At 31.3% G+C, this 27,155-nt stretch overlaps 1 protein-coding gene across 1 annotated transcript; it reads left to right on the forward strand.

Moving 5' to 3' along the window:
* The first annotated feature begins 519 nt into the window (after positions 1-519).
* Positions 520-21,466, forward strand: LOC132734797 (forkhead box protein J3-like). Its single transcript, XM_060721651.1, has 10 exons — positions 520-741; positions 2,518-2,592; positions 3,374-3,451; positions 4,167-4,271; positions 6,103-6,217; positions 8,675-8,713; positions 11,266-11,388; positions 13,073-13,231; positions 15,499-15,593; positions 16,091-21,466. The coding sequence occupies exons 1-10, from the start codon at positions 520-522 to the stop codon at positions 16,214-16,216; spliced, it is 1,137 nt and encodes a 378-aa protein (XP_060577634.1). The 3' UTR covers positions 16,217-21,466.
* Positions 21,467-27,155: the final 5,689 nt, after the last annotated feature.

A 27,155-nucleotide genomic window follows, 5' to 3' on the forward strand; every position in this document is an offset into this window, starting at 1 on the left:
ACAGGGTGAATGCCTACATACGCTCCCTACTTTCGATTTACACCTTAGTAAAAACGCGAATGTATATTGTAGGACAATTTTCGTTGCTAGCTACTCCTGCTAATGAATGCCTAAAAGAGTGATTTGGTTTTTTTAACGCCTACGTTAAAAAAATAATCCCAAATCACAGGTGATAATTTAAATTAAAATGAAAGCCGTGTTTATGGGTATAAACGAACCATTAAAAATCATTAATAGAACGGAAATACTAAATTAAATGTAAATTATCAATTGAATTCCCATTTTTTATTTTCAATTAATTTTAATGCAATTGGGCAATTTTTCAGCGCACCTGAGTCACCATCCATGGCGGGAATTTGTAAACGAAACAAAGGCTGACTTTGGAGAGTTTCGGCTTACTGCTATGGGATTGGGCTCCCCCCGCTTAACCTCCCGGGGGAAAGCAATGGTCGGGACATTATTGGAAAGGAAGGTTTGGAAATTTTAATGCAAAGACTTCAGGGTTTGGAAATCTCGCTTATGAGAAAAAGGCCCCTTTCACTCCCTTTGGGATCTAACGGCCCCACGGACGATTCGGACACAACTAGTCAAAGAAGAAGGAAAACCCACCATTATTCTTACGCCAATCTAATTACTTTTGCCATCAACAGTTCTAATAAAAAGAAAATGACTTTGAGTGAAATTTATCAGTGGATATGTGATAATTTTCCGTATTATAAAGACGCTGGTAACGGCTGGAAGGTATGTGTCGAGTGATAACCAAGTGTGATAAGTGCACACCTGAGCTCTAAACTGGGTCAATTCATCTGACATGTTCATTTTGTAAACAAATCTAAGAAGTGCTTTATTCTGGGAAGATATATACAATCTATGAAAGAATCTACGATTTTTATGTTTCATTATAACCGAAGATGATATAATTATGTGTTTCTCAGTTTTTATTCTATTCTCCATATTGATTTCATATAATATTGATAATTATACATCATTTTAGAAAAGATACTGCATTTAAAATGAATTTTTTTAAGTGACATGTCACACAAAGAGCAGAGATTGTTTATATTGTCAAAGATATTTTGACGAATGGTCATCATCAGTATGTCAAATGTATAAACGTTCGGCCCCCATAGCAGTGTCATTTACCTACAGGTGGGAAATTAGCTCCTCCCAAACTGTATGGTCAATGTTGTGTTTGGCAGGGATATTTCCAACTTGCCTTTGGGACCAATATTATTCTATCTTTACACTGTTACAAGGTATAATGAAGGTGGGGCTTTAAGTTAAACTGAAAGTCTGTGGACGGTGCCATTTGTGGGGGAAGGGAGAGTGAGGTACAGGGGAAAGAGAGGGGGAGAGACAAAGTTGGGTAACAATTGGCAGTTGCAGTTACTATTAAAATGAAAAGTAAAATCTCACAGTTATTCTAAACAATTTATAAATGTGACTTTTTATGTGTACTGATTAATGAACCGTAGTTTTGAAGATTTTTTTGTAAAATATACTAAAATGATAATTTATGCTACTGAGTCAAGAAAATAGCACCTTTGCTGCTCAGGTAATGATTTTTTTCTCGCATTTCGTGAAGGGAATATTTCGGACCCAGGAGTGGACTCTATTTCAAGAATGTCACAAGGTTTTAATTGAATAAAGAGTGATTCATTGAACATAATACCTAATGTCTTTATAATAAAATAGGAGATGGGTAGTTTAGAGGACAGTTGTGCCCAAAATTTTCCATTAATTTATTTGATGCTAAAATGTCAGTAATTGCAATGAAAAATAACAAATAAGCTTAAATGCTAGCATTTTCACAATCCTGAACTGTCAGAAGGAAGTGGTAGTTGGTACTCGTCATGCTGTCAACATTTACAAACATATACATGTGTGTTATAATACTTCTCAAAGGTTTTGCTTGTTAGTTCATTTCTCTTTTAACTGTTAAAGTCATTCTCTGGAAATTTCCAGCATGCCTTAACGATTGTTACTTTCCAATATACATAATTCTAGCATGGAATTCCAGTACACCTCTTTTTATATTTGAGAATATACCCTGTAAGTTCTATACTCCAATCAATGAAAGGTGTACTGCTAATTATATATTCAATTGTCTTTGATTTCTGTTGATATGACATTTGTAAATCCTGAAATCAATGGAGAAGTTTGAAACAATATATGAAATAATTCTATATCTTATTTAATACATGCTGACATGTTAGTTTCATGATAAACTGTATACACACATATTAATGTCCACCCAGCCCTTACCTTAGTCTGCATATGAATACCCCATCTCAGGGAGTATTATTGTTCAATAATGTGAGAGAAAATGTGTAAGCTCTAAGACTCCAGGTAGCCAAGTCAGTTGAAATGCAGAAAGGTATTCCAAGGGTTCTGGGTTCAAGTCCTTGTCAGGCTACAAATTTTTCTCACTGTGTGACTCATCCTAACAGTTTTTTCATCAATGTTTCATATTGACTTGTTCAAATATTTTCCATGTTTTTCTTTTATGTTTTTCAGAATTCAATTCGACATAATTTATCATTGAATAAATGCTTTTTAAAAGTTCCCCGATCAAAAGAGGACCCTGGGAAGGTAAGTGGCTAAAAAGAATTGCTTAAGATATACAATGTATTAAAAGAACTCCACTGAGGTCCAAAAGCCTTAAAACTTAAAATTTGTATTTCTTACATATCGGTAGATCAGCTGGGGCACCTGAACAGAAAGATATGCAAAAGATAATTATGAAAAATACTCAGAGATAAATTGAAAATTGTATTTTTATGCTATTTTTAGCATGATTTGAGAGACGAGTTTTGCAGAGCTTTTCAATTTTGTGTCTTTTTTTTTGCAATTAGAATATTTATTCTGAAAAACCTGAGTGAATGCATAAAAAACTTTGCACCCAGACCTACATCAAATAAAACATTAATAGTGAAAATTTGTTTCCAGTCATGTAAAAAACCCTCAGAGAGTCCCTTTATGATTAATGTGGAAATGTTGTTCAGAACACAAGTAAATGTTAGAGTAGAATATTTTTATGAAAAAAAAAAACTGATGCAAATATTTTTTTCGAATTAAAGCAATTCATTGACCATTTGATTATTCCCCCTGTCATCTTAAAGTAGGAGGAATAAATAGATAATAACAGAGTCACGGTAGATTAGCGGTTCAGCATGGAGGGAAAATGTGCCAAGATTGAGATTTAGAACCTTAATTCATTACTTGATGAACAGACACTAAATTTCTTAGGATTTTGTAGTTGCAAAATTGATTCATTAGAATTTAAAATATGTGAAAGATATATTTTATAAAGCCTATGATATACTAGTATATGTCATTATGTGATTTATTTATATAACATGATCAATTTCAGGGTTCATATTGGGCAATAGACAGCAATCCACAAGAAGAACCCCTTCCAATCAGAACAGTGAGAAAAAGAAAATTTGAGGTAAACATTCCAAAATGTTAAAAATAAGATTTAATATTGTTCAGTATCAGAATTGATCAGTTTGATGCTCATTTGTTTGTTTGTTTGGGTTTTACGTCACACCGACACAGTGTAGGTCATTTGGCGACATTCCAGCTTTACTGGTGGAGGAAGACCTCGGGGGGGGGGGGGGGGTACCCTTTCGTGCATTATTTCAGGCACGACGTGCGCCTGAGTAGAACCACCGACATTCCAGAAGCTAGCTGGATAGCCTCCTCACATGAAAGAATCCAAAGTCCTTGATTCGAACCCACAGCGGTGAGGGGCAAGCGGTTTGAAGTCAACGACTGTAGCTTTTTGATAATGAAAAACTGTAGCTTTATTCAAGAGTATAAAATTTGTATCTCATGTATATTAAATTTATATATAATAAAATTCTGTTGCTTTCATGATATTATGGTAGATTCTCAAAAGTGTTGTCTCTATTATTTATTACACACATATATTATATATAATTATACAGAATAGTCAATATTGCAGACCATAATCAGACTACATGGACGTGTACTGGTCACATGGGTAAAATCTGTTTAAGGGAATTATTATGATGTGAAACTGAAAATAAAGAAATTAAATAAAATGGAATAAACATTCAGCATTCAGGTTGGTTACAATTAGATAAGAGTTCACTTTTGAATTAAAATAAAGTGCAATATTTATTTTATTTCTTTTGTAGGAGACCCCTTACAGTCCCGAGTCTGGTCATAGTAATTCAAGTATGGGGTCACCAGTATCAGCGAATAACCTTAGTGTACAAGTTACAACAGTTCCGATCTCACAGGTAAGATATGTTGACTGACTGACCAATCAAAAGTTGCCAGTAAAACTTCAGTATGGTTCTATGTTTTATAATTCTTGTTTACATTTAGGGTAGCAACAATTAAATTGACATTATTTGCTCAGTTTTTACACAGTCAATTTGAGATAAAATAGTTGCATATTTCTAAACATTGATTACTAGTATTACAATAGCGATTGCACAATAAGTTGATCATATCAAATGTTTAGGACAGCCTACAATAAAAAAAAGACTGATTTTCTGTTTTTATAAATTGAACATTACCAATATTTTCAAAAGAAAATTCATAGATATTTACTAGTAACTAGGTCACAGGGTTATTGTTTATCTTGGTGACTTTAAAGCAGCACACCTCCAGATTCATGCTGATTTTCATGAAAATTTTGAAAATTAATTAAAAAGCATAAAGTTGTAAAGTAACCAAAAGGAAGCAATTTGCACATTATCGATGGCACTTAAATTCCATGTTAATTACCCAAAAGAGGTGAAAAAACGCAAAAAGAGCCCTTACTGCGTTAGCAACGCAAAAAAATTTAGATCTAATTACTGAAAAATCGGCAATTTATCACACATTACATGTCAATTATTACTTGATACTTGAATCTTTTACTTTTCCTTAAATCTTATTTACATTTTTTTCAAGCTTGATTTTACTGAAATATTTTGATTCATCTGGAGGCATGCTGCTTTAAGTATATAATTGAAATCAAATCAAATATGGCTTTAAATCTAGTCAAGAACTTAGGATTCTTTTATTTTTTTGAGGAAGTTATTTAGCTAGCTAAGGGGAGAATGTTGATGGTTCTACCTACTTGAAATACAGTGTAATGCACAGAGGGGCAATACCCGAGGTTTTCCTCCACCAGTAAAGCTGAAAAGTCACCATATTGCATTTATGGTTTATGGTCTTGGTATGACTGGACCCCCCCCCCCCCCCCCCCCCAACAAGTAGCATGTTTTATAAAAAGATTTTTTTTATGATAAAAGCTATACATATTTAACAGGTTTCTGTTGGAATTTAGCCATACACTACTCTAATCAGATGTATTTTAAAAACTAATTGGCTGACAGTCAATGTATGTGTTCCCATACATGGTACAGTAAGTGTAACTTGTTTTGAATAATATATAATAATATATATAAAAAAGAACACAAAAAAGGAAGTAAATTTTGTTAAGTACTTTAAGGTGTTGTGAATGCTAACAATGTTTTTTGTCGGTGATTGTATTTCATCAAACAAGACAGTTGTATTGTCAGTTTTCACAAGGCCATCTTGATGATTATGTTATTTATAAGCACAGCTGTTGCAAATGTCTGACTGAGTTTTCATTTTAATTAAAGAAAGCAATCATGCATATTTGTAAAAGGTGATTATAAACAGCTGTGTATTAATGAGTTTTCATTAATAAAGAAAGCAATTATGCAATGACAGTGGTTTGTGACAGTGGATATAGCTGTGTATTAATGTGTGCTTACTGTAAAACCCGTTTCATAATGCCCCGGGTTATATAAACTTACAACCATTTTTACTGGGCCATATAACTTGGTAAAAATTTTCAAACTAGTTATTGAATAGAAAAATATATGGCAACATTTAAACTAAAATAATTTAATTTGTTTTTAGTGAAGAAACATAAGTGTTGATTGTGAAAGTCAAAAATGAATCTCGCCACTGTTGGGGTGGGATTCCAACCCACAACCTCCAGTTTAGAAGCCTGATGAGCTACTTCAATGTATATAACTCTACTTCCATGATTTGTTTTACAAAATGTATTTATTTTTTTCAAGTTAATTATTATTTATGTATTTTCAGTCACAGACCCAACCGTCAAATCAAGGTTCATTTATCGAGAACAACTCCCATATCGAACAAGACTTGAGTGCGTCTTTTAGAAGTTTATATAAATCCATATTCGAAAATCCACCAGGTAAGGTCTAAATACGGATCATTCTGTGTGCCTGTCATCATCATCTTTTCCATCCATCCATCTATCCAACCATCAAAATCCATTCATCAACATTTTTAACTAACTATGAATAACCTTTTTTAAACATTTCTGTCAACAAAGGGAAATACTCATGTTTTATTTTTTCTCTGTCTTATTTTAGTTATTTTAATTATTACTTTCAATAATTTTCATACATTTTTGAAGAAGATTTGTTCTGAATAAACCAGCAAGTTGTGCCTAAAATTGTCATTTGAAAACAAGTTGCTTGTTTCCTAAATTTTCTTGAAATTGACATTTTAGATTTAGCAAGATTTAGACTGATGAAAAAAATGTGTAAAATGTGTAAATTTAGAGACAAAGGTTGAGGGAAAGTTAGTGGAAAAAGGAAAGAAAATTTTGATATATCTTCTGTACAAGTCAGATGGCATAAGAAAACATAGAATAATTTGTGTTTGGCCTTACAAGCATGCATGAATGTGTAGTCAAATTAGTCTTGTAGTTGATTAGTCTGTCCTTTATATATTTGTATATTGTATCTGCTGCATGTGTTCCTCTTGTATGAAACATCTTGTAAATTTATGTTTTCCCGCCTCTTGTATGGAACATCTTGTATATTTATGTTTTCCCGCCTCTTGTATGAAACATCTTGTATATTTATGTTTTCCCGCCTCTTGTATGAAACATCTTGTATATTTATGTTTTCCCGCCTCTTGTATGAAACATCTTGTATATTTATGTTTTCCCGCCTTTTTTTTTCAAACAGTTTTGGGAAAATAAACCATCACAATTGAAATCAGGGGGATAAAAGTGTTGTAAAAGTCAAAATTGGGAATTTTAGAACAACCAATCGAAACTAAAGAGCTTACAATGAATTAAAGAATATTGTTTATTGATGGCATTTGAATTCATATTTACTTGCATACATGTAATTTCAAGGGCTTTCCTTATATAAATGCATACATGTAATTTCAAGGGTTTTCCTTACAAGTGGGCACCTCAGGTCTTCCTCCACAAGCTGTATGACCTCTACTGTGTTGAGGTGAAGTAAAACCCAACAAAAAAAAGAAAAAAAGAGATGTTTTTAGAGTTATGTTTGACAGTTATGAAATGCCATTGAATGCTCACACAATTGAAATTATTGTTGTAGAAGATTTAAATTAGATACCATGGAATTGATAATACAAAAAATTTTTAAGACAGATTTTGAGAATTTATTAAAGTAGATATCAAAAAACTAGGGTTGTAAGTACATAGAAATTGGAATAATTGTTTATCAGGACATTAGAAACTCGCATATTTTCTCATTTCCCCTAAATCCTGTTATTTGTTGTTTTGTAACTTTATTGTTTAGTTCTAGTATAATTGTAAAGTTAATTAGACCTGAAGGGTTGACCAAAATTTATAATGTGTAAAGAAGGTAGGACATTACATTTGTTGGAAGATGGTTGTTTAGTTTTTGTTTAAACATTATTAAAAAATTGTCCTGTGAATATTAAAGTGAATTGGTCAATAATGTAAGGTTTGTGATATAATAAAAATTAAGTTGGTAGTATAAAGTATTAGACATTACATTACCCTACCAAAGAATTATATATTGATGCTGTTGGCAAGTGTGAGATACATGATCCGATATTACAATTATTTATATAGGCTAAGCAGATAATAAAATGTTTTAGAACAAAATATTATTATTCAAAATATTATTTGACTTAGAACTTTATTTACATTTTTTTCAAGCAATATTTATTAGAATATCCAAATGATACATTTCTATTGTTTTTATCGCCTTGACAAAGGAGCGAAAAGTAATGTTTTTTTATTACATGCTTTTCGGTGTTTTATAGAAATATATCAGTGAAATATAAAACTGATATTTCACTGTTTGAAACAGTGAAATTATCAATTTGATATTTTTCACTGTTTTGAATTTAAGCCAGTTACGTTGTTTCAGTGAAATACCAGCGTGCACAGTACTGGGAACCAACTTAATGAGTAACGTCGTGAATGACGTCACGTTGTATTTTTATTTGGCGCGATTTTCATTTAGTATTAGGTTAAAATGTCTTTTTAAACGTTTCTTTGCATATAATAAAAAGAAAATTTGTTTAGTTTAGTGTAAGATCGAAATATATTTCACATCATGAACACCAAAAGTTCATATTTCACTCGTGGTTGTGCCACTCCTGAAATATACCTTTTGTTGCCTGGGTGAAATATATTCCGATCTTTTCACTGAAATAAACAAATATCCTCTATATCACCTGTGACATAGTAGTGACATCTTTGGCTTTCCTCTGCCATTTACTGCTGGAAAGTCGTCATATGAACTTGGACTTGACAAAAACAAATAAAATAAATGTTATAAAGTAGCTAGTTTACTACATGTCAAGTCAAGAACGGAAATTATCCTAACAGATACAAACATTGATGTTGTAGGCTCGAGCACCACATATCTGAATGGTTCAAGTCATACAGGTGAGCTCCGGTTCTTAACCATACTCAGTCTACATACCCGCATTGTGCAGTGCTGTTTTTTATTTCCTATGCTTTTTACTGACATTATCATACAAATTTCTTATAAGTGAGTATTAAATAAATTCTAACACAGCGTGCTTTTTTAAAATTAAAAATTGGTGCTCAAACATGCGTTACTGTTGAGTAATGTGTTTGTGGTCCCAGCTTCATACAGCACTGTTTTTCAATGTTAAAAAGTTTTGTTTTGTGCTATCAGCTGCTTTAGTTTTAGATGTATAACAAACTTGTAATCTAAAATCTTTGATACAGGCATTGTACCTTGACTAAGGGGAAAGATTATGCTCTCTAACGGCAAAGGGCAACAATTCACTTGACTGTAGATACAATATGAACCTGTGATATAAGGTGTTGCAAAAAAAATTAAATATTTATTATGTAAATGAATGTGAATTTGACCTTGCAGTGGCAATATAAGGTCATGTCACGTTTGAAGGTCAAAGAACAAAAAGTAAGGTCAAAGTTCAATTTCAAGTAAAGACCACATCATGGTAGATCACATTTATTTTTCCTGAAAACTTTCTTGTTTTGTATAAGTTTGCAAATAAAATACGATTAAAGCCAAATCAAAGAAAAATAAATAGAGAAACACTTTCACATGATCCATTAATAACTATCATATTAAATAACATGACACTTTTAGGCCATTTTATTTTTGCTAATTGAGAATATGTACATAGCACCTTGTTACTAAACAAACCCTCTAGAGAATTTATTGTGTACCCATTTTGACCTAATCAACTTGATTCTTTTCTAACATTTCAGAATTATATGACACATTATTTATATTATATAGACAGTACCCATATAGAGTTGCACTAACAAATATTGTTATGTAAACATTGTCACTTTTTCTGTTAATGATTTGTGTAAGACAGACTGCAATCTACTATAAGAATAATTTTTGTTTCCAAAACGTTTCTTTTTCAAGATATTTATTTGTCTTAGACAGAACTGCTAGCTTCTGTAAAAATAATTTTTGTCTCCAAAACCAGAATTAGGTATTTTTTTCAAGATTTTATATACTGTATTTCAAAGCATATTTTAGCTCGCCTATTCAAAAAATAGGGAGAGCTTAATGATTGTACTCTACCAAACATTGGTGTCCGCATCTGCGTTGCTGTCACACTTTGGTTAATTTTTGCTTGCAAGTTGGTATATCCGAAACTACCGAAGGAAACAGGTTGAAACTTTACACATAATGTTAACAGTGATTATCTTACATGATGGGTGCAGGTTATATAACTTATTTACCTATTTACAGAGTTATGACCCTTTGCTTACTGTCAAACACTGAGAATAGTCAAGCGCTCTGTCTTATGGACAATTCTTGTTTTAAATCTGTTCAATTTAGTTAATATAGTAACAGAGCTACATGTATGACCATTCGACATAGTTTAGTTGCTCAATTTATGTATTTTGATAATAGACTGTTCCAGATTCAAAGAGAAACAAGTTTCATATACAATTCTGCAGCCTTAATGCTACATCTAAGATATAAGTACAAATTTTAATGGGAAGGTATGTGGGCTTGCTATAGTTGGAATAAGACCTGATGGTTTGATGGGGAGTTAATAAGAGCTTAATGGGACCCAGGTTTAATGAATGGGGGTCAGATGGGATGGGTAATGTGTAAATATTAGTATTTCTTGGTAAGGAGTGGTAATAAATTGAGGGCGGGGGGGAGGATGTGGTATGGACAGGGTGGGTAATGTGTTGATTATTATATGGAATGAGTAATGCTTTGGTTGGGGGTAAGGATTGTGATTTATTTTACTGGTTGGGAATGGCAAGGGTAACTGAGGAGGGACATTTTATCAGAATATTTTCATATTACATTAAAATACAACATACTAGTACAGAAAGTGTACTAACATATTGTATCAAATACACACTAGAATAAGTTTTTACTTTGCAAGATTAGAGAGAAAGGTGCGGCAAAAATTATTCAATCGAATTTATATTTGTATTTAATTTGTTCTTATAATTCGATTCGGTCATTAAAGGTTTAATTTATTATCAAATTCTATTGAAATCTTAGTTTTTATGTCGATTTTATTCTAGATTATATCTTTCAAATTTAAATTACAGACAAGTTTTCAATTTTCATCTTGAAAATAATTAGTCAGTTAAGAGTTTTATACCTTTATTACGCATCATGAAGTTTTTGTTTTTATTTAACAATTTGAAGTATAATTTCTAACACTGATTCATTTAATGATAACACAGTTTCATGTTTATTGCATTCTAAAAATTTATATTTTCATCAACATGCAAATAGAAAATAGTGTTATTTATTGATTTGAAATGTTTTACTTATTCGTTTTTTTTTTTCAAAACTGTTTTTTGTGGTCAGAATTTTTGTTAAAACATGTAGATAAAAGTTTGAAAAAGGTTTCAGTCCAATAAATTTCAAAACCATTTTTGTGTGTCAAAATTTTTGTTCATACTTAAAATTTTTAACAAGGTATCAAGTCAGTTGTTTATATTTATAGGAAATCACCTGGCATCATCGGGCACAGATTTCTTGCAGAATTTGGACACACTGAAGGAAAGTTTGAGACTGGCTGGAACCGGAACTTATAACTGGCAGGACATTGATATTTCACAATTCCAAGGTATATACATGTATATATCTACATGTTAACTTAGTGCAGTAACTGGTTAACTCTTTATATAATATAATAGGAGTTAACTGGTTACTGCAATAGGGTGATGATGTCACTTTTAAATAATGCAGTAACCAGTTAAGTCCTTATATAACTAATTAGGAGTTAATTTGTTACTGCACTGAGGTGATGACATAACTGGTCAACTCCTTATATAACTAAATAGGATTTAGTCCGTTACTGCAATAAGGTGGCAATACAGGCAGACGTCCTGATGCCTTACAAAGGCATTCAACAGTACACAATCATGTAAAAACCACCTTACTGGAAAAGGTGATTTATTAAGAATTTACTCAGAATACAAAGATGTGCATTCTTGTCTGACTCTTATAATACTGGTGGCCACTGGTGGGATAATGTACCAATAGGTCAAATGTCTGTTACTATAGCCTCAAGCTCTCATTTATTAAATACTGTACCAGGAAGCAAATCTAATTATATGAAACAAGGAAACTTGTATGTGAAGGTATTTATTGATTGTATAGAAGCAGGTAGTGTAATTACTGAATTGTATTAATATTTTATTGGACCAGGCGTTTACCTGGAATAAAAGATTTCCTGATTGTTCAGTGGTTTTACATGTGTACCACTGATTGCCTTTATAAGACATTAGGTCAATGACAGGTTTAAATGAAGAGTAATAGTAGGGAAAGGTCACATGACTTATGTACTGTTAATTATATTTTCACAGAAGCTAGGGTCTACTCTTAATTAAGCCTGTTTCTTTCCCAGAGTTTTTGTTTGTCTTCAATTTTCAAAACAACCTGTGGCTTTCAGAGTGGGAAAAGACGCATTTGTAGGGGGAAATATACCTATTTTTTGACTAGGGGGAAACAACCTTTATTTGGCTGTAAAATGTTGGGAAAAAAATCACAGTTTCCAAAGATCTTTTTTTTTGCAAATGAACCAATTAACATGCATATTGTCACCTTAATTTGTTATAACTGGTTAACTCCTATTTAATTTAGAAGGACTTTACCCATTACTGCACTAAGGTGACAATATATATATTATTTCCATCCTCCAACAAGTAAATCGACATTTTAATGGTATTCTATAAACCCTCACCACCCTGTATTAAATTTTCTTAAATGGACTGACCTAGCTTCCATATTTGGTGCTGTGGGTCTGTCCATTATCAGGTTTGGTACATTAATATGAAGACTAAAAATTACTCAGCGTACAGTTTAGAGCCTGGTCAGTCTATATATGTGGGTTGGGGAAAGCTGGTGACTTAAAGATGTGAAATGTTGACGTTTTAGATTAATAGAGCCCTATTATCAATTTTCGAACATGCAACCTTAAAAAAAAAAGGATAATATAGTTACAATGTAATAACAAATTTTGCATGTGGCGACTAAATGTTGTGAAATTTTGGACGATTTAAGTTTGTTTACCAAAATTATCGAGCCTAAATTATCAATTTTCGGACGTGAAACCTGGAGAAAAGGATACTCAAGTGATGTTTAGATGTAATTTATCAACCCCTAACCTGCAGAATCAATTTGTATAATGGATGGATTTTACCAGCTTTGCATTGTAAAAGTTCTTACAGGGCAAATCAAATACATAAACATTCATCAGGGTATGAGTTAACATAGACAACCCTTGACAAATCTTTTTATCTTTTCAGGTTTGGTTGACACTATGAAGCAAGGTGAAAGTGCTAACTGGTCTTTTAATCCGGAACAATTTGCTGACCTTGCCTCCTCTCTCAGCAATTTTTTCCACCAGACAGGAGGAAATACACCAACACGTAACCTACCTGGCTCACATTATGATCTTAATACAGGTAAATATTGTCAGACTATCTTAATACAGGTAAATATTGTCATGACTATCTTAATACAGGTTAATATTGTCATGACTATCTTAATACAGGTAAATATTGTCATGACTATCTTAATACAGGTAAATATTGTCATGACTATCTTAATACAGGTAAATATTGTCAGACTATCTTAATACAGGTAAATATTGTCATGACTATCTTAATACAGGTAAATATTGTCATGACTATCTTAATACAGGTTAATATTGTCATGACTATCTTAATACATGTAAATATTGTCATGACTATCTTAATACAGGTAAATATTGTCATGACTATCTTAATACAGGTAAATATTGTCATGACTATCTTAATACAGGTAAATATTGTCATGACTATCTTAATACAGGTAAATATTGTCATGACTATCTTAATACAGGTAAATATTGTCATGACTATCTTAATACAGGTTAATATTGTCATGACTATCTTAATACAGGTAAATATTGTCATGACTATCTTAATACAGGTAAATATTGTCATGACTATCTTAATACAGGTAAATATTGTCAGACTATCTTAATACAGGTAAATATTGTCATGACTATCTTAATACAGGTAAATATTGTCATGACTATCTTAATACAGGTAAATATTGTCATGACTATCTTAATACAGGTAAATATTGTCAGACTATCTTAATACAGGTAAATATTGTCATGACTATCTTAATACAGGTAAATATTGTCATGACTATCTTAATACAGGTAAATATTGTCATGACTATCTTAATACAGGTAAATATTGTCATGACTATCTTAATATAGGTAAATATTGTCAGACTATCTTAATACAGGTAAATATTGTCATGACTATCTTAATACAGGTAAATATTGTCATGACTATCTTAATACAGGTAAATATTGTCAGACTATCTTAATACAGGTAAATATTGTCATGACTATCTTAATACAGGTAAATATTGTCATGACTATCTTAATACAGGTAAATATTGTCATGACTATCTTAATACAGGTAAATATTGTCATGACTATCTTAATATAGGTAAATATTGTCAGACTATCTTAATACAGGTAAATATTGTCATGACTATCTTAATACAGGTAAATATTGTCAGACTATCCAAATACAGCTGTACAAATGAATGTTGTATATGGGCTGGAGGCTTTGGTACAAAATAAACTTTTGAATCTTTTAAACTACAGCTAATTATTGTCAGACTATCATATTGGTATCATACTTAAAGCCTCCGGGCTTAGAGATTAACCCTGAATCTGCTGAATTTGTGTTAATTGACTTGTCCTGCTTTTAATTAGGAACATTCTATTCAAAGTTAAAGGGATTTCAGTTTCAAAATACAAACATGAAGCTAGCAGCTGTATAGAGTTTGGTCAGACTGAAAGAGTGTGCAGGCTGGCCTGGCTCCATACTGGTAACAAAAGCTAAGCAATATCGGTGTAAGCAGATTTAGGATATAAAGAAAGTTAAAACATTCAATTGGTTGCTAATTGCATTAAAGCATTTTGAATTTCGCTTTTGCCTTTGAATATTTTATATGAGAAAGCTATTTAAAGGGATAATCAGGCAAATTAATGACAAAAATATTAAAATGATCTTATGTACTCAAATCATGCTAAAATGACATTTTGTAAAGACCCAGCATGAATTTCTGTATAAATTCTATATAATTTGGGTTTGAAGCATAAATATGTTTATATATGTTGAACGAAATTTACATGCTGACAGAATCACCTAATAATTTTAAAACAAGTCATGTGACTTGAATAAACCCTGGAAGTTACAATAACAGATAATGTGGATATTGTATGATTGAAACAAGCCTAAGTCATTCATTTGACATGATCTTAAACCTTTCCAGAGTTCACTGTGACAACTATTGTGAAATCTTAACACTTTAATCTGACTCTCGTGGGTGAAGTTAGGAAACCACCATTTTATTCTTTATAAGGTGTTACTGCCTAGTGTATTTGTTTTGAGGACATTTACAGAATAATGAATGAAAAAATTCAAAACGAAGAAATGAAAATTTTGCTTGTTTATTCCTTTAAATATTCTTGGCATATACATTTAGTGCTATGCATATGTTTTTGATCCAGTCTTATTTACAGTTATGCTCTTATAGTGAAGCTTGTTAATTGCTGCATGACTTGCATTGTCTGTAAAATTTAAATCTCAACTTCTTATATTTCTGTTCAAAATTTTTTGGTGTAAATTTTTGATACATCATTACTTTTACCTTCTTGCAGGTCAAGGTCCGATGTTTAATGGTACAAGTAATTTGACATTAAAAGTTCCGTTAGATATACAGGGAATCAGCCCGCAGGTGTCTCCGGCCTCAACTGTAAGTATTAAAATATGAGTTGTGTTTTTAGTGAGTATATGATTTATTTTATTTCAAGAATTAGTCCTCAGAAGCAACTGGAACTTACCAGCAAATATGAATAAAACTGATCAATTGGTAGTAGTAGCATGTTGTCAAAGTGGAAATGAAAGAAATGTTCATCTTATTTTTATCATTAGATATATTCTAGATAACACTGTCTGATTGCACTGCCTTTGCAGTCATGGCTGTGTGGTAAAGATTGTGGGCAATTAAAAAAGCTCAATCTTCCGTTCTTGGAACTTACCAGTTCTGAGAAATGAGTGTAAAGTTTCTTGCTGACAGAAACAATGACTTGCCCCTGACAGGATTTGAACTCAATCAATCATTAGAACACTAGTCCTATGTGTTAACCATTCGTCCATGCTGTCACTTAAATAATGAATTTACAATGTCATTAACCTGTTATATGCTGCAACTTCTGTTCAATAATTGTTGTTTCTCTTTTATAAAATTAGACTGACAGTTTTGTATCAAGTCGGCCTCGTGTAGAAGTACAGCCTGTAAATTATACAGTCCCAAATAACCACATCTCTGTTGATGACATAGAAGAAGATTTCACAGACTGGGACAAACTTTTATGAGGTGATATACCAGACTGAAGTGAGGAATTCCGTGACACAGTCAACACAATAAATATGGCACTACAGACTGTGACCAAACTTTTAAAAGACTAGAGAACCAGACTTGAATAAAAGTTTGTGACGCAGTCTACTTCAAAATGGCAGACAAGTGTGCAAAATTTGAGTTCTGTGTAAGTTTTGAAAATGTGACGGGCGGTCAAATGAGTTGTTGAGTTTGTTAATATATTGTTAGCTGTAAAACATTTAATATGGTGGTTTTGATTGTGAGATATATTTAATATGAAAAGAAGAGTGGCTACTTTGATCCAAGATTCCTTGTTAAGTGCTCATTATTTGAAATGAGGTTATCATATATGTATGTTATGCCAAATGCTGTATTCATGAAACTTCATTGTCAACTCTCATTGTATTCATTGCACATAGTTTTTAGTTTTCTAGAACATTTTGAAAATTAGGTTAAACAAATGTAGATATATTTTATTGTAATGGTTTTATCATGTTGATCTGTTGTTAAATTTATAATATAGATCATGTAAGAATCACTCTGCTGAATTGTGTACTGTAGTTTGATGAACAGTGACTAGGGTTCACTGTGAATCCTATTTTCTAGATATATATATTTTGTATATAAGCTGGTCTTTTTAAAATCATACCATATCAAATGTATGTATTCAAAAAATGGTAGAAATATTTTCTTTTTCATTGATTCTCTGTCAGATGTGTCTTGTTATGTGTATTAAGAATGTTTGTTAAATCTTAGTTTTATGTCTTCATATTTATTTTTGTAAGGTGTTGAATGTGCTACAAAGCAACGGTTTTACTGCTGGGTAAAAATAATGTAGTTAAAAAAAATTTGAACCTGATATTTTCTCAGGGGAGTGCAATCTGATGATATGAGAATTTTCTATGAGGAAAATTAGAGTTATGCCCCCTCTTTAAGAGCTCTTCATAAGGGGAGGTGTGCAATAGAAAGATGTTAAGATTTTGTTTGTGTTGTTTTCTTTTTCTCTGTGTTAAAATTCCTTTTGTTATGATTGTTTTGTTGATTTTCAGTGTACTTCACATTCCATAAACATCAAATATTTTTTGTTTTTTTTTGTTTCCTGCCAAGTAAGGCATTATGAAATAGAGCTAGCAAAGTTATAACAATATTCTGGTCCAGAACTGGGTTAGCCGATATTATTTTGCTAGTTCAGTACTGGTCTTTTTAAAAACCTAATAATTGTTTCATGAATATTATTACAATTGTCAGAAATAAAATATTGCAATGCCATATCAAGCAGAAATGATAGCTCTTTCTACAATAAAAAATGAAATTAAAAAGAAGATATTTTAAAATGTTGCAAGTGTGTTTTATATTTCTTATGTTAAAACATCTTTAATCTGATCTCATTGTTAAATTAACTTCTGTTCAAATTCAGTAAGACATTGTTTGTGATTAATCCCACAGAAAATATGCAAATAGATTATGCAGATTCCAGTTGGTCACATGATTTTCTATGTCTAAATTCTGTCATGGTTTTGCTATGTCTAAATTCTGTCATAATTTTCTATGTCTAAATTCTGTCATGGTTGCTATGTCTAAATTCTGTCATGGTTTTGCTATGTCTAAATTCTGACATGATTTTCTATGTCTAAATTCTGGCATGGTTTTGCTATGTCAAATTCTGTCATTGTTTTGCTATGTCTAAATTCTGACATGATTTTCTATGTCTAAATTTTGTCATGGTTTTCTTTGTCTTAATTCTGAGATGATTTTCTATGTCTATATTCTGACATGATTTTCTATGTCTACATTCTGACATGATTTTCTATGTCTACATTCTGACATGATTTTCTATGTCTACATTCTGACTTGATTTTCTATGTCTATAATTTGTCATGATTTGCTATGTCTAAATTCTGTCTCATATTTGTTTTATTACTGACAAAATAAACTTGTGTCTTTCATAATTAAAACAATTGAAAGAATTCCAAAACAATTTTTATCATTTTTTTTGACAGAAATCAAAGATTTCCTGTATCAGTGAAATCCTGTTATAATATTTTTGAGTGTTTTTGAATATTTTGTAAATTGCAACATTTTATGTAAATATTTGACATACTGGTCAACATGCTACTTAACTTGGCAATCATTGATGATAAGTTTGGTTTTGATTTGAAAAATATTTAATTTTGTCTCAGTATTTACTTTAAAGGGACTCCACTGAGGTTTTGTGACATGACAGTACTGGATAATATTTTATGAGATTTATGTACCATTTTATGTTTAAGGTCATTAATTTTGCTCATTCTATTCTTCCAGAAAAATTATTTTCACTGTACAAAATGGTCCCAAAAAATAAAAACCATTTCAACAACTTAACTTGTATCAAGCTATAAAAATGTTTTTGGGTTTAATTCTAAGTATATTTCTTTATCATCCTTATCATATCTTTCCATTTTAAATGCCCCAGTTGCTTTAAAGAGAAGAGAAATTCAAATTTTATGTTTTAAGATTTTTGACCTCAGTGGAGTTCCTTTAAGAAATGATATCAGATTTTGTATTATTGGTTCTCATTGGGTTTTAACAAGGCTTCAGAATTTTGATGTGAAGGAATTGACCACAAAGGTCATAGCTTTATTCATATACAGTTATGTACAGCTATACACCTTCTTTATGCATAAGAGAATTATTGCAAGTTATGTTTTCATTGATTTCATTTTCAGGGTTCAGTTTGTATGAGCTTGTCATAAATGTAAAACACGTTTCCAAAAAATGATCATTCATTTAATTTAGATAGTCACATTAAGACATTATGTAATTTTACAACAAGGACACTTTAGTGATGCAGTATATGTAGCACTTAGTTCAATGATGCGAGTGACCCATATTTATGTCCTTTTTGTTTGCTAGCCTGTGTTAAAGTGTTATATGCCTGTCATCAGTATAGTGCCAGACTCTCCTGTACACTAATGCCAGTCTTACCACTGTGGACAATTAAATTCTTTACTGTGGACAATTAAATTCTTTACTGTGGACAATTAAATTTTACTACTTTGACCTTTAAAATAACCCTTAACTTGCTGGAACCGATAGTTATATGCCTTGCCACAGTATAGAGCCAGGCCAGCCTGTACATTTGTGCAGTATGACCAGGCTCTATTTTAGTATTTTTATATTGAAATCCATTAAAGTTTTAATGGACTGTCCCAAATTCAAATCTTGGCAAGTCCATTATAGAAATATAGCAAAATTAAGAGTTTTAAAAAGCAGCATGCCTATAGGTTCATACTAGTTTTCATGAAAATTTTGAAAATTTATTTAAAAGTAAAATATCCTGAACTGAACAAAGATATTAATTTACACATTGCAAATGGCACTTACAATCTATGTGAATTACCAAAATGAGGTCAAAAATAGCCCTTACTGCGTTAGTAACGCAGTAGAAATATCCGATAAATACCGCAAAATTGGTCATTGATTGTACATAGCATGTAAATTATTACTTGAAACTTAAATCTTGTTACTTTTCTTAAAATTTTTGTACAGTTTTCTCAAGTTTGAGTTTCTTGAAATATTTTGACTTATTCTGGAGGCATGCAACTTTAAATCCCAGAAATGAACATGGGACAGATATAAATTCAAATTATGTCGAGACTGTACACAAAAATATTTACACTGACTGCTAAGAGACTTTTATATCTGGCTCGACAGTAACTATTTAGGTCAGTAACAAGACTCTGCTGAATTCTGGTAAACATTTACAAGAGAGTTGGATACTCAAGTCTGACATAACTTTAAGCACTAGACTCGTTCTACTGGACTTGTTCCTGAAGGCTGAGATACGATGTCATTCATAGCACATGACTTGTCTTGCACCTAGGCTGTGTAAGATATCATTTTCCAGCATCGGTGCTGACGTTAAAAAGTCCCAGTCTGATAAGCAGATATAACACATGTTAAGGCGGAAAAGGGTTCAAATCTATTCGGAGAACTTGCTGAGATAGTCCTTTCTTGTACTGTAACATTTTTGTTTTTACTCGCCCTCGGATATGGATACTGAATGCATGATTTAATTTTTTCTTTTTAGCCATGAACACAATATTATTGAATATGTTATTTTATTACGTTATTTATTATGAAAGATATATTACTTTGATATATACATGTATTTTTTTACAGTGAAGTTATTTATTTGTTTGTTTGATTTTAAAAGAGTGCTCAACCTTGAAATGATTGCTTATTGTGTATTTACTTTTTGTCTCTTTCTTTATAGAGAAATAAGGTGTATATTAAATTAAATCACGAACAATGTAGTTTCTGTGAAGCAAAGGAAGTGTTTGTCAGTAAATAATTTTTGAAATTTCAAAAGATTTTCTTTTTCATGAGCAATGAAAACCCTTTAAGGCAAAAATGTATCTTTGACATAACTGTATCTCATAAGGATTTAGGCTTTAAAAAGGAAATCAATTTCCTGTTTAGCTTATTTTAATGAGGATATATAAAAAAGCCAAGTTGAATTGGTAAATTTTTTATTTTGGAGTTGTCCCCCTTTATCTATTTATAATCTTCTATTGCTGACATGTTTAACATTACTTTAATTTATAACCCTAGCAGTGCTTGAACTACAACTGTTAAACCTTTTAACCTGGTAAGTCCAATTTCTAGGAAATCAGTACAGTATACTGTAAGGATTATGTGATAGAAAAAACAACAACATACATTTAAAGTTTAAGTACATGAAGCTATATGTTAATTATAGTAAAATTTTGTTGTTTTCATAACCTTAAGATTTTTAACAATGAAAGTCTATGTAATATAATATAAAGAAATATTGTATGTAATAAAATATTCCGTAACAAAAATTTCTGCTACTATTCTTAATAGTTTGGTGATGATTTCACTCATGCACCCTTCACTTTCAATAAAACTTTCAATAAATATAGTTACTGACAAATTTCTTTCTATTTTCATCACAATATAAAAAGTTATTATATTTTTTCAATCCACAGCAAATATAAAGGTTTATACATTTAAATTCAAGTGAATTATGAATGAAGGGGCATTAAATATTATATTTGTGAATAAAAATTGATGGGAATAAAACATTTTCTATAAAATTGGAAATATTGTTTTCCAAGAGATGCAAACTACAATATTTATATATTTTAGCAAAGTTTGAATTTTATTATTAAAGGAACTGCACTGAGGTCCAAAAACCTATAAATAGAATTTAAATTTCTTACATAGGGCAGTTAAAACAAAAATATCTGCAAAAGATGATTAGGAAATATACTCAGAAATAAATTAAAAATCATATATTTTTATGCTATTCTTAGCCCGATTTTGGTCATGTTTCACAAATAGAATAATTGTTTTTGGAAAAATGAGTGAGCAAATTATCTGAAAATTTGCATACAATTTATTGGTGTAGAATAACATGAAATTGAACATTTACTTCGAAAAATTATTTCCAGTCCCCTTATGGCTAGAAACTGCAGTGGAGTCCCTTTAATTCATTTCGATATACTTGTCAAAATACACTTTTAAATTATAATTAGTTGATTTATATCTGAACCTATTTTTGTAAACCAAGGCTGGCCTTAGTGATTTTTATTTTATATGTGATTTGCTCATTTTTATGTTTCCTTTATTTCTTTTCTTTCATATATATTTGTATAGGTATACTGTGTTTGAGAATGATATTTGCTTTACATCTATATATGTATTTATACTACATAAGTTTGTTTTTTGGTATATTTATTTCTCTCTTACTGCAAAAAGCTGGGCTGTTGATTTGATTATAAACTTTATAAACTGTGTAATCATAAATTTGAAATTTTGCTGTGTGTATATATCAGTGAATCTTTTGAAAGTTATTATAAATTACATAAATAAGTTTTCACTTAAGATGATAAATTATTTTAATAAGGTTGTTTATTTTTTATCATGATAAATTATAAGTTTTAGATAATAATGACAATTTGTTATGATGTATTACTATCGGTATTGGCATGCTTAAATAACTTCAAAAAACACCTTTATTTATTGATATTTAAAAGCTGTGAGTATATTTAGCTATAATCACCTAATGTTAAAAATGGACTGTTTCAAATTCAAAGCAGGATAAGCTGATTAAATAAAGTCAGGGAGGGAAAATGGTTGACTAAAAAAAGAAAGAAGCAGGCATTTTCATAGCGGTCTAATTTCATGTTGCGATATAAAAACACCACTAATAAACCTTTAAATTAAAATTCTTGCCATGTCATCATTGCATTTTAATAGCAGAAAAAAAATCTTCATCAAAAACTGGTTGAACTATTTATCAAGTTGGCAACAACGTCTCTTTTTCTTATCACCATGTCACAAAACAACGTTTTTAAAACAATCCCCTCATTGTAAGTCCTATACAATTAATTTCATGAAAAGGGGAAACAATTTCAATTCTTTCAATTAGATTTAAATTCAACGATTTCTTTATGAAACTTTGGACATACCTTTGGTTTTGAAAACTTTTTAATATGCCCCTTGCTACATTCTGTCAGACCAACGTAAGCTGAAGCACTGGCCTAGTGGCACCTGCCTCTCAGCATAGGGGTCATGGGTTCGAATCTTACAGGTGTCTATATCAATGCCCTGATCACAACACCAGCACTGGTAATTTTAAGGATTGGGGGGGGGGGGGGGGGTATGGTTTAAATAAGTTGGAAGCTTAAGCTTGTGTTCATAATTGAGTTAATATAATGTTGAAAAGGAAGCAAATTATGACTAAATATAAGAGTTATACCAATATCAGATTAGCCAGTACATCATTCTGTGCCGTCTGATCATGGTCTGCACTGTCCGCTATTCAGTCAATGGTTTTGTCCAAATGGAAAGATGGGCAGGTTCATTTAAGATATTTAACTTGATATGGGTTAAGTTATAATGATTTCTTTTATTTTCTTAAGTGCAGACAACTTGGACCGATATTTTTAAGTGTGTACAAGATGCAAAACATTTTATTTATTTAAACACTTTAGTCGTGCTCTTCAAATTACCCATAAAATACTTGTCTACCTTTTGATCAACTTCTTTCTGTTTAAAGTGGGAAAGAGAGATAATATTTATTTCTGTGGAAAATTAATTATTTTCAGTGAATAAAGAATTAGTTAGATTTTAATGTATAATTTATGTTTTCTATCTTTTCCATCAGCACATTTTAATACCTGTAAATTGCATTACATCAAGGAGAGATGCTTGCATTTTTGTTTATTTCAAAATTCAAAGAGTGTAATTGGTAGTTATGTTGCAGACATTAAAATTATGCTTTTATGTATGTGGTGTAATGACAAAATATTTGCTATACTCTGTTTCAATTTATAATGATTGATTTTGAAAATTGTATTATAAAGTCTGTTTCAAAAATGATGGGAAAGTTTCAAAATTTTTAAAGACACATATTTCAAGATTTATTTATGTTATTGTATGTAGCTTTGCAAATTTATTTTACACATGGTTTTCCACAATATATTTGGTTTTACTCTTTGTTAAACAACATTACTTCTACAAAGATGGCAATATGTACATGTTTTTTGCTTGTACTGCATGCTTTAGAGAAGATATTTTGTTGTTCATATGTCATTTAAAATTTGTCCATATTAGGTTATATGAACTGAATATTCCTATAAATGATTATTTCATGGTCTACAGTGTTTTCCTTGAAGCATCTTGAATGTTCCATGGTTTACAAGGTGTCCATGAAAAATCTTGAATATTCCATGGTCTACAATGTGTCAATTAAGTATCTTGAATATTCCATGGTCTACAGTTTCTTAATGAAGCATTTTGAAAATTCCATGGTCTGCAATTTTCTCAATGAATCAACTTGAATATTCCATGGGCTATTATGTTTCAATAAAGCATCTTGAATATTCCATGACTTACAATGTGTCAATTAAGTATCTTGAATATTCCATGGTCTACAATGTGTCAGTTAAGCATCTTGAATATTCCATGGTCTACAATTTCTTAATGAAACATTTTGCAATTTTTTCAATGAAGCCATGGTCTACTATGGTTCATTAAGCATCTTGAAATTTCCATGGTCAACAATGGTCAACAATATTTTAATGAAGCATCTTGAATATTCTATGGGCTATAATGTTTCTATTAAGCACTTATCTCATTTTTACCATTGCTAGGAAATCCCATAATGCATGTCTTTGTACATAATTATATCTCACTATCTGTCCGTCCATTATGAACAAATGATCTATATATATATAATTTATATATATATATTATGTATATATTGAGGCACCATTACGTTTGTTGTATACATGTCTGATTATATATATACAACATTGGATTTGAAATAAAGAAAATCTTTTTTTATTTTAGTTTGTTATTTATTTTCATGTGAATCATTTTCCCTTCGTTGCTGTGGGTTCATCTTTGGATTATCTGATGTAAGGAAGGTATATATGAGTCATGTCATGACAAAACCAACATAGTGGGTTTGCTCCCAGCATAGATCCAGACCAGCATGCGCATCCGCCCAGTCTGATCAGGATCCATGCTGTTTGCTTACCAACCCTATTACAGGTAGAGATACTGATAGTGAACAGCATGGATGCACAGGCTGGTCTTGATCCATGCTGGTCGCAAACGCACTATGTTGGTTTTGTCATGACGCGGGTTGTATTTATGTTGGTGGTTTCCCTGAGCAAAATATTCCATTTGCTATCCAGTTGCGGGCTTGTGCCAGCAATAAGCACTGAGCGGCACCTGAGGTCTTCCTCCACCAGTAAAGCCAGAAAGTAATCATAATTTATGATCTTTACTAAAGTGTTGGTAACAATAAATTAATTATTCTCCCAATTACGGACACCCTGAAATAGCTATATACCCTTTTATCTGTATTATTTTTGATCTATTTCTGCCACTTAGTTACTGGTCATCACAATATACATGTAGATAGTTCCCAGTTTTTGCAATATTTGTTCCGCTTGACAGTAGTGGCAGCCATTTTGGGGTAAATATTCTATCGGATGTGAATGATTTTTTTTCAGTTTTCATGAAGATGATAGAATTATAAGAGATATTTTATCATATCTTTAGCACATGATATATTGGGAAGGACCTCCAAAAAGTGGTAGCCAGGGGAGGTAATAATTGCTATGTGAAAAGCATGTTTAACTTGTCCCATTTTCTGGTTGTCACACAGTTACTGGTAAGGGGTCGTAACACACAACATGGTTCAAGCCTTACCTTGGTGCTTAACACTGCATGCCAACAAATTACAGGTGGGAAGTTCAGCAGCACAATCTAAGTTTCCATTGTACAGGGAGGAAAACGATACAAAATAAGAAAATTAAAGGGACATCATTGAACCAACATATGCTGCTAGTTTAGAGAGCTCCTTACAGGAAGCTTACAATGAAGATACACTATTACACAATACAGCAGCTCACTAAAGACTGACATTTCATATATACACGTTCAAGTACATGAAGCAGTTAAATGACAGTAGATAGCTGACACAGCCTAGGCTAAACAAGTTGCCTTGTTCTTTATGTTTGTAGGACTTAAGTCACAGCGACAATGTAAGGACATAACGCAATTTTCCAGCTTCATTGGGTGATAAAAAACCCGCAGGTACCCGTCTCTTTGTGCATTGTTTCAGGCACAGGTAAGCTAGCTGGATAAGCTCCCACACATTTAAAATAGGTTTGAATTTTCATCAACTCTCGGAGTCAAATAAAAGAACTTCACTCGGGATATTTATGTTCAAGAAAAAAAAACCCACAAAACATTTCACTGGAATTATTTTAATTAGCCTTCATTTTGAAGACTGATAAATTTTTTTTCATGACAACAGTCTTATACATAATTGAAAATACAAAATATTTACACGAAATATGGAATAATTATAATAGTAACAAGAAAAAAAAGAAAATCTGGACTAATGTTTCTCTACGCACACTGATTAGCAATAATGTATTTATAGTATATATAATAAGAAAAATCACAAAATAATAAAAATGTACAAGAAAATGCCATATATGTATTTTATCAACTACAATAATCAAAATCAGCTTCATGCATAATTATGATTTTATTATGAAGAGATTTTATGCCATTGCTGACAAGCCTAGTCTTACAATTTGTGTTAAGTCTAGACTAACAATTGCTAACAAGCCTAGTCTTACAATTGGTGTTAAGTCTAGACTTACAATTGCTAACAAGCCTAGACTTACCAGTGCTGACAAGCATAAATCATGAGACAGAAAAAGTGAGAAATATTTTCTGTAGCAGCCTTATTCTTGTCTTCTTTTGGGGGAAAACAATACTCTTGGAATTTGGGAATATTTCAGTCATATAAACAGCAAAATAAGAAAAACCCAACCTGGTATAATGTATTCAATTTGCTGCTTTTTTTTTTAAATGATTCAAGATGTTATTTTCTTCAAATAACCTTATCAAAAAAAATTGATTAACAAAAATATTTTTTAGAATATTCCCTAATGAATCGCCTTTTCTATAATTCATACAACAATAAACAAAGTAGATAAAAAATCCAACACTCAAAATATTATTCTTTTACATGTAGATCAACAGTAAAAGAAATAAATCAGTTTAACAAATAATGAAAGTTACACCATTAACAAAGAAGACCAGGAAATAAGAGAAAAAAAAGAAGACATTTATAAGATATTATTGAGATCAAAATGAAAAGAAAATACTGCTGATAATTGTGTCTTAAAGTTTTATATACATTATATGTAAACATATCATAATAACCAGTTATCTTGTAAAGGTATAAAGACTTTGTATATACTTTGTATACACAAAACATTCTGGAAAGCGGAAATCTCTCTGGAGCAATGAAAAACGAGAACAAATGAGCCGCGTCACGACAAAACCAACATAGCGCGTTTGCGACCAGCATGGATCCAGACCAGCCTGCGCTTA

The sequence above is a fragment of the Ruditapes philippinarum genome, unplaced genomic scaffold (genome assembly GCF_026571515.1).
Source record: "Ruditapes philippinarum isolate M1 unplaced genomic scaffold, ASM2657151v2 ctg1067_1_1_1_1, whole genome shotgun sequence".
NCBI lineage: Eukaryota > Metazoa > Mollusca > Bivalvia > Venerida > Veneridae > Ruditapes > Ruditapes philippinarum.

Excerpts from the sequence above, each read along its gene's own strand:
- LOC132734797 (XM_060721651.1), top strand. The coding sequence starts at position 520 with ATGAGAAAAAGGCCCCTTTCACTCCCTTTGGGATCTAACGGCCCCACG. Across the intron at positions 11,389-13,072 it reads TGATATTTCACAATTCCAAG|GTTTGGTTGACACTATGAAG; the intron begins GTATATACATGT and ends TTATCTTTTCAG. Across the intron at positions 13,232-15,498 it reads ACATTATGATCTTAATACAG|GTCAAGGTCCGATGTTTAAT; the intron begins GTAAATATTGTC and ends ACCTTCTTGCAG.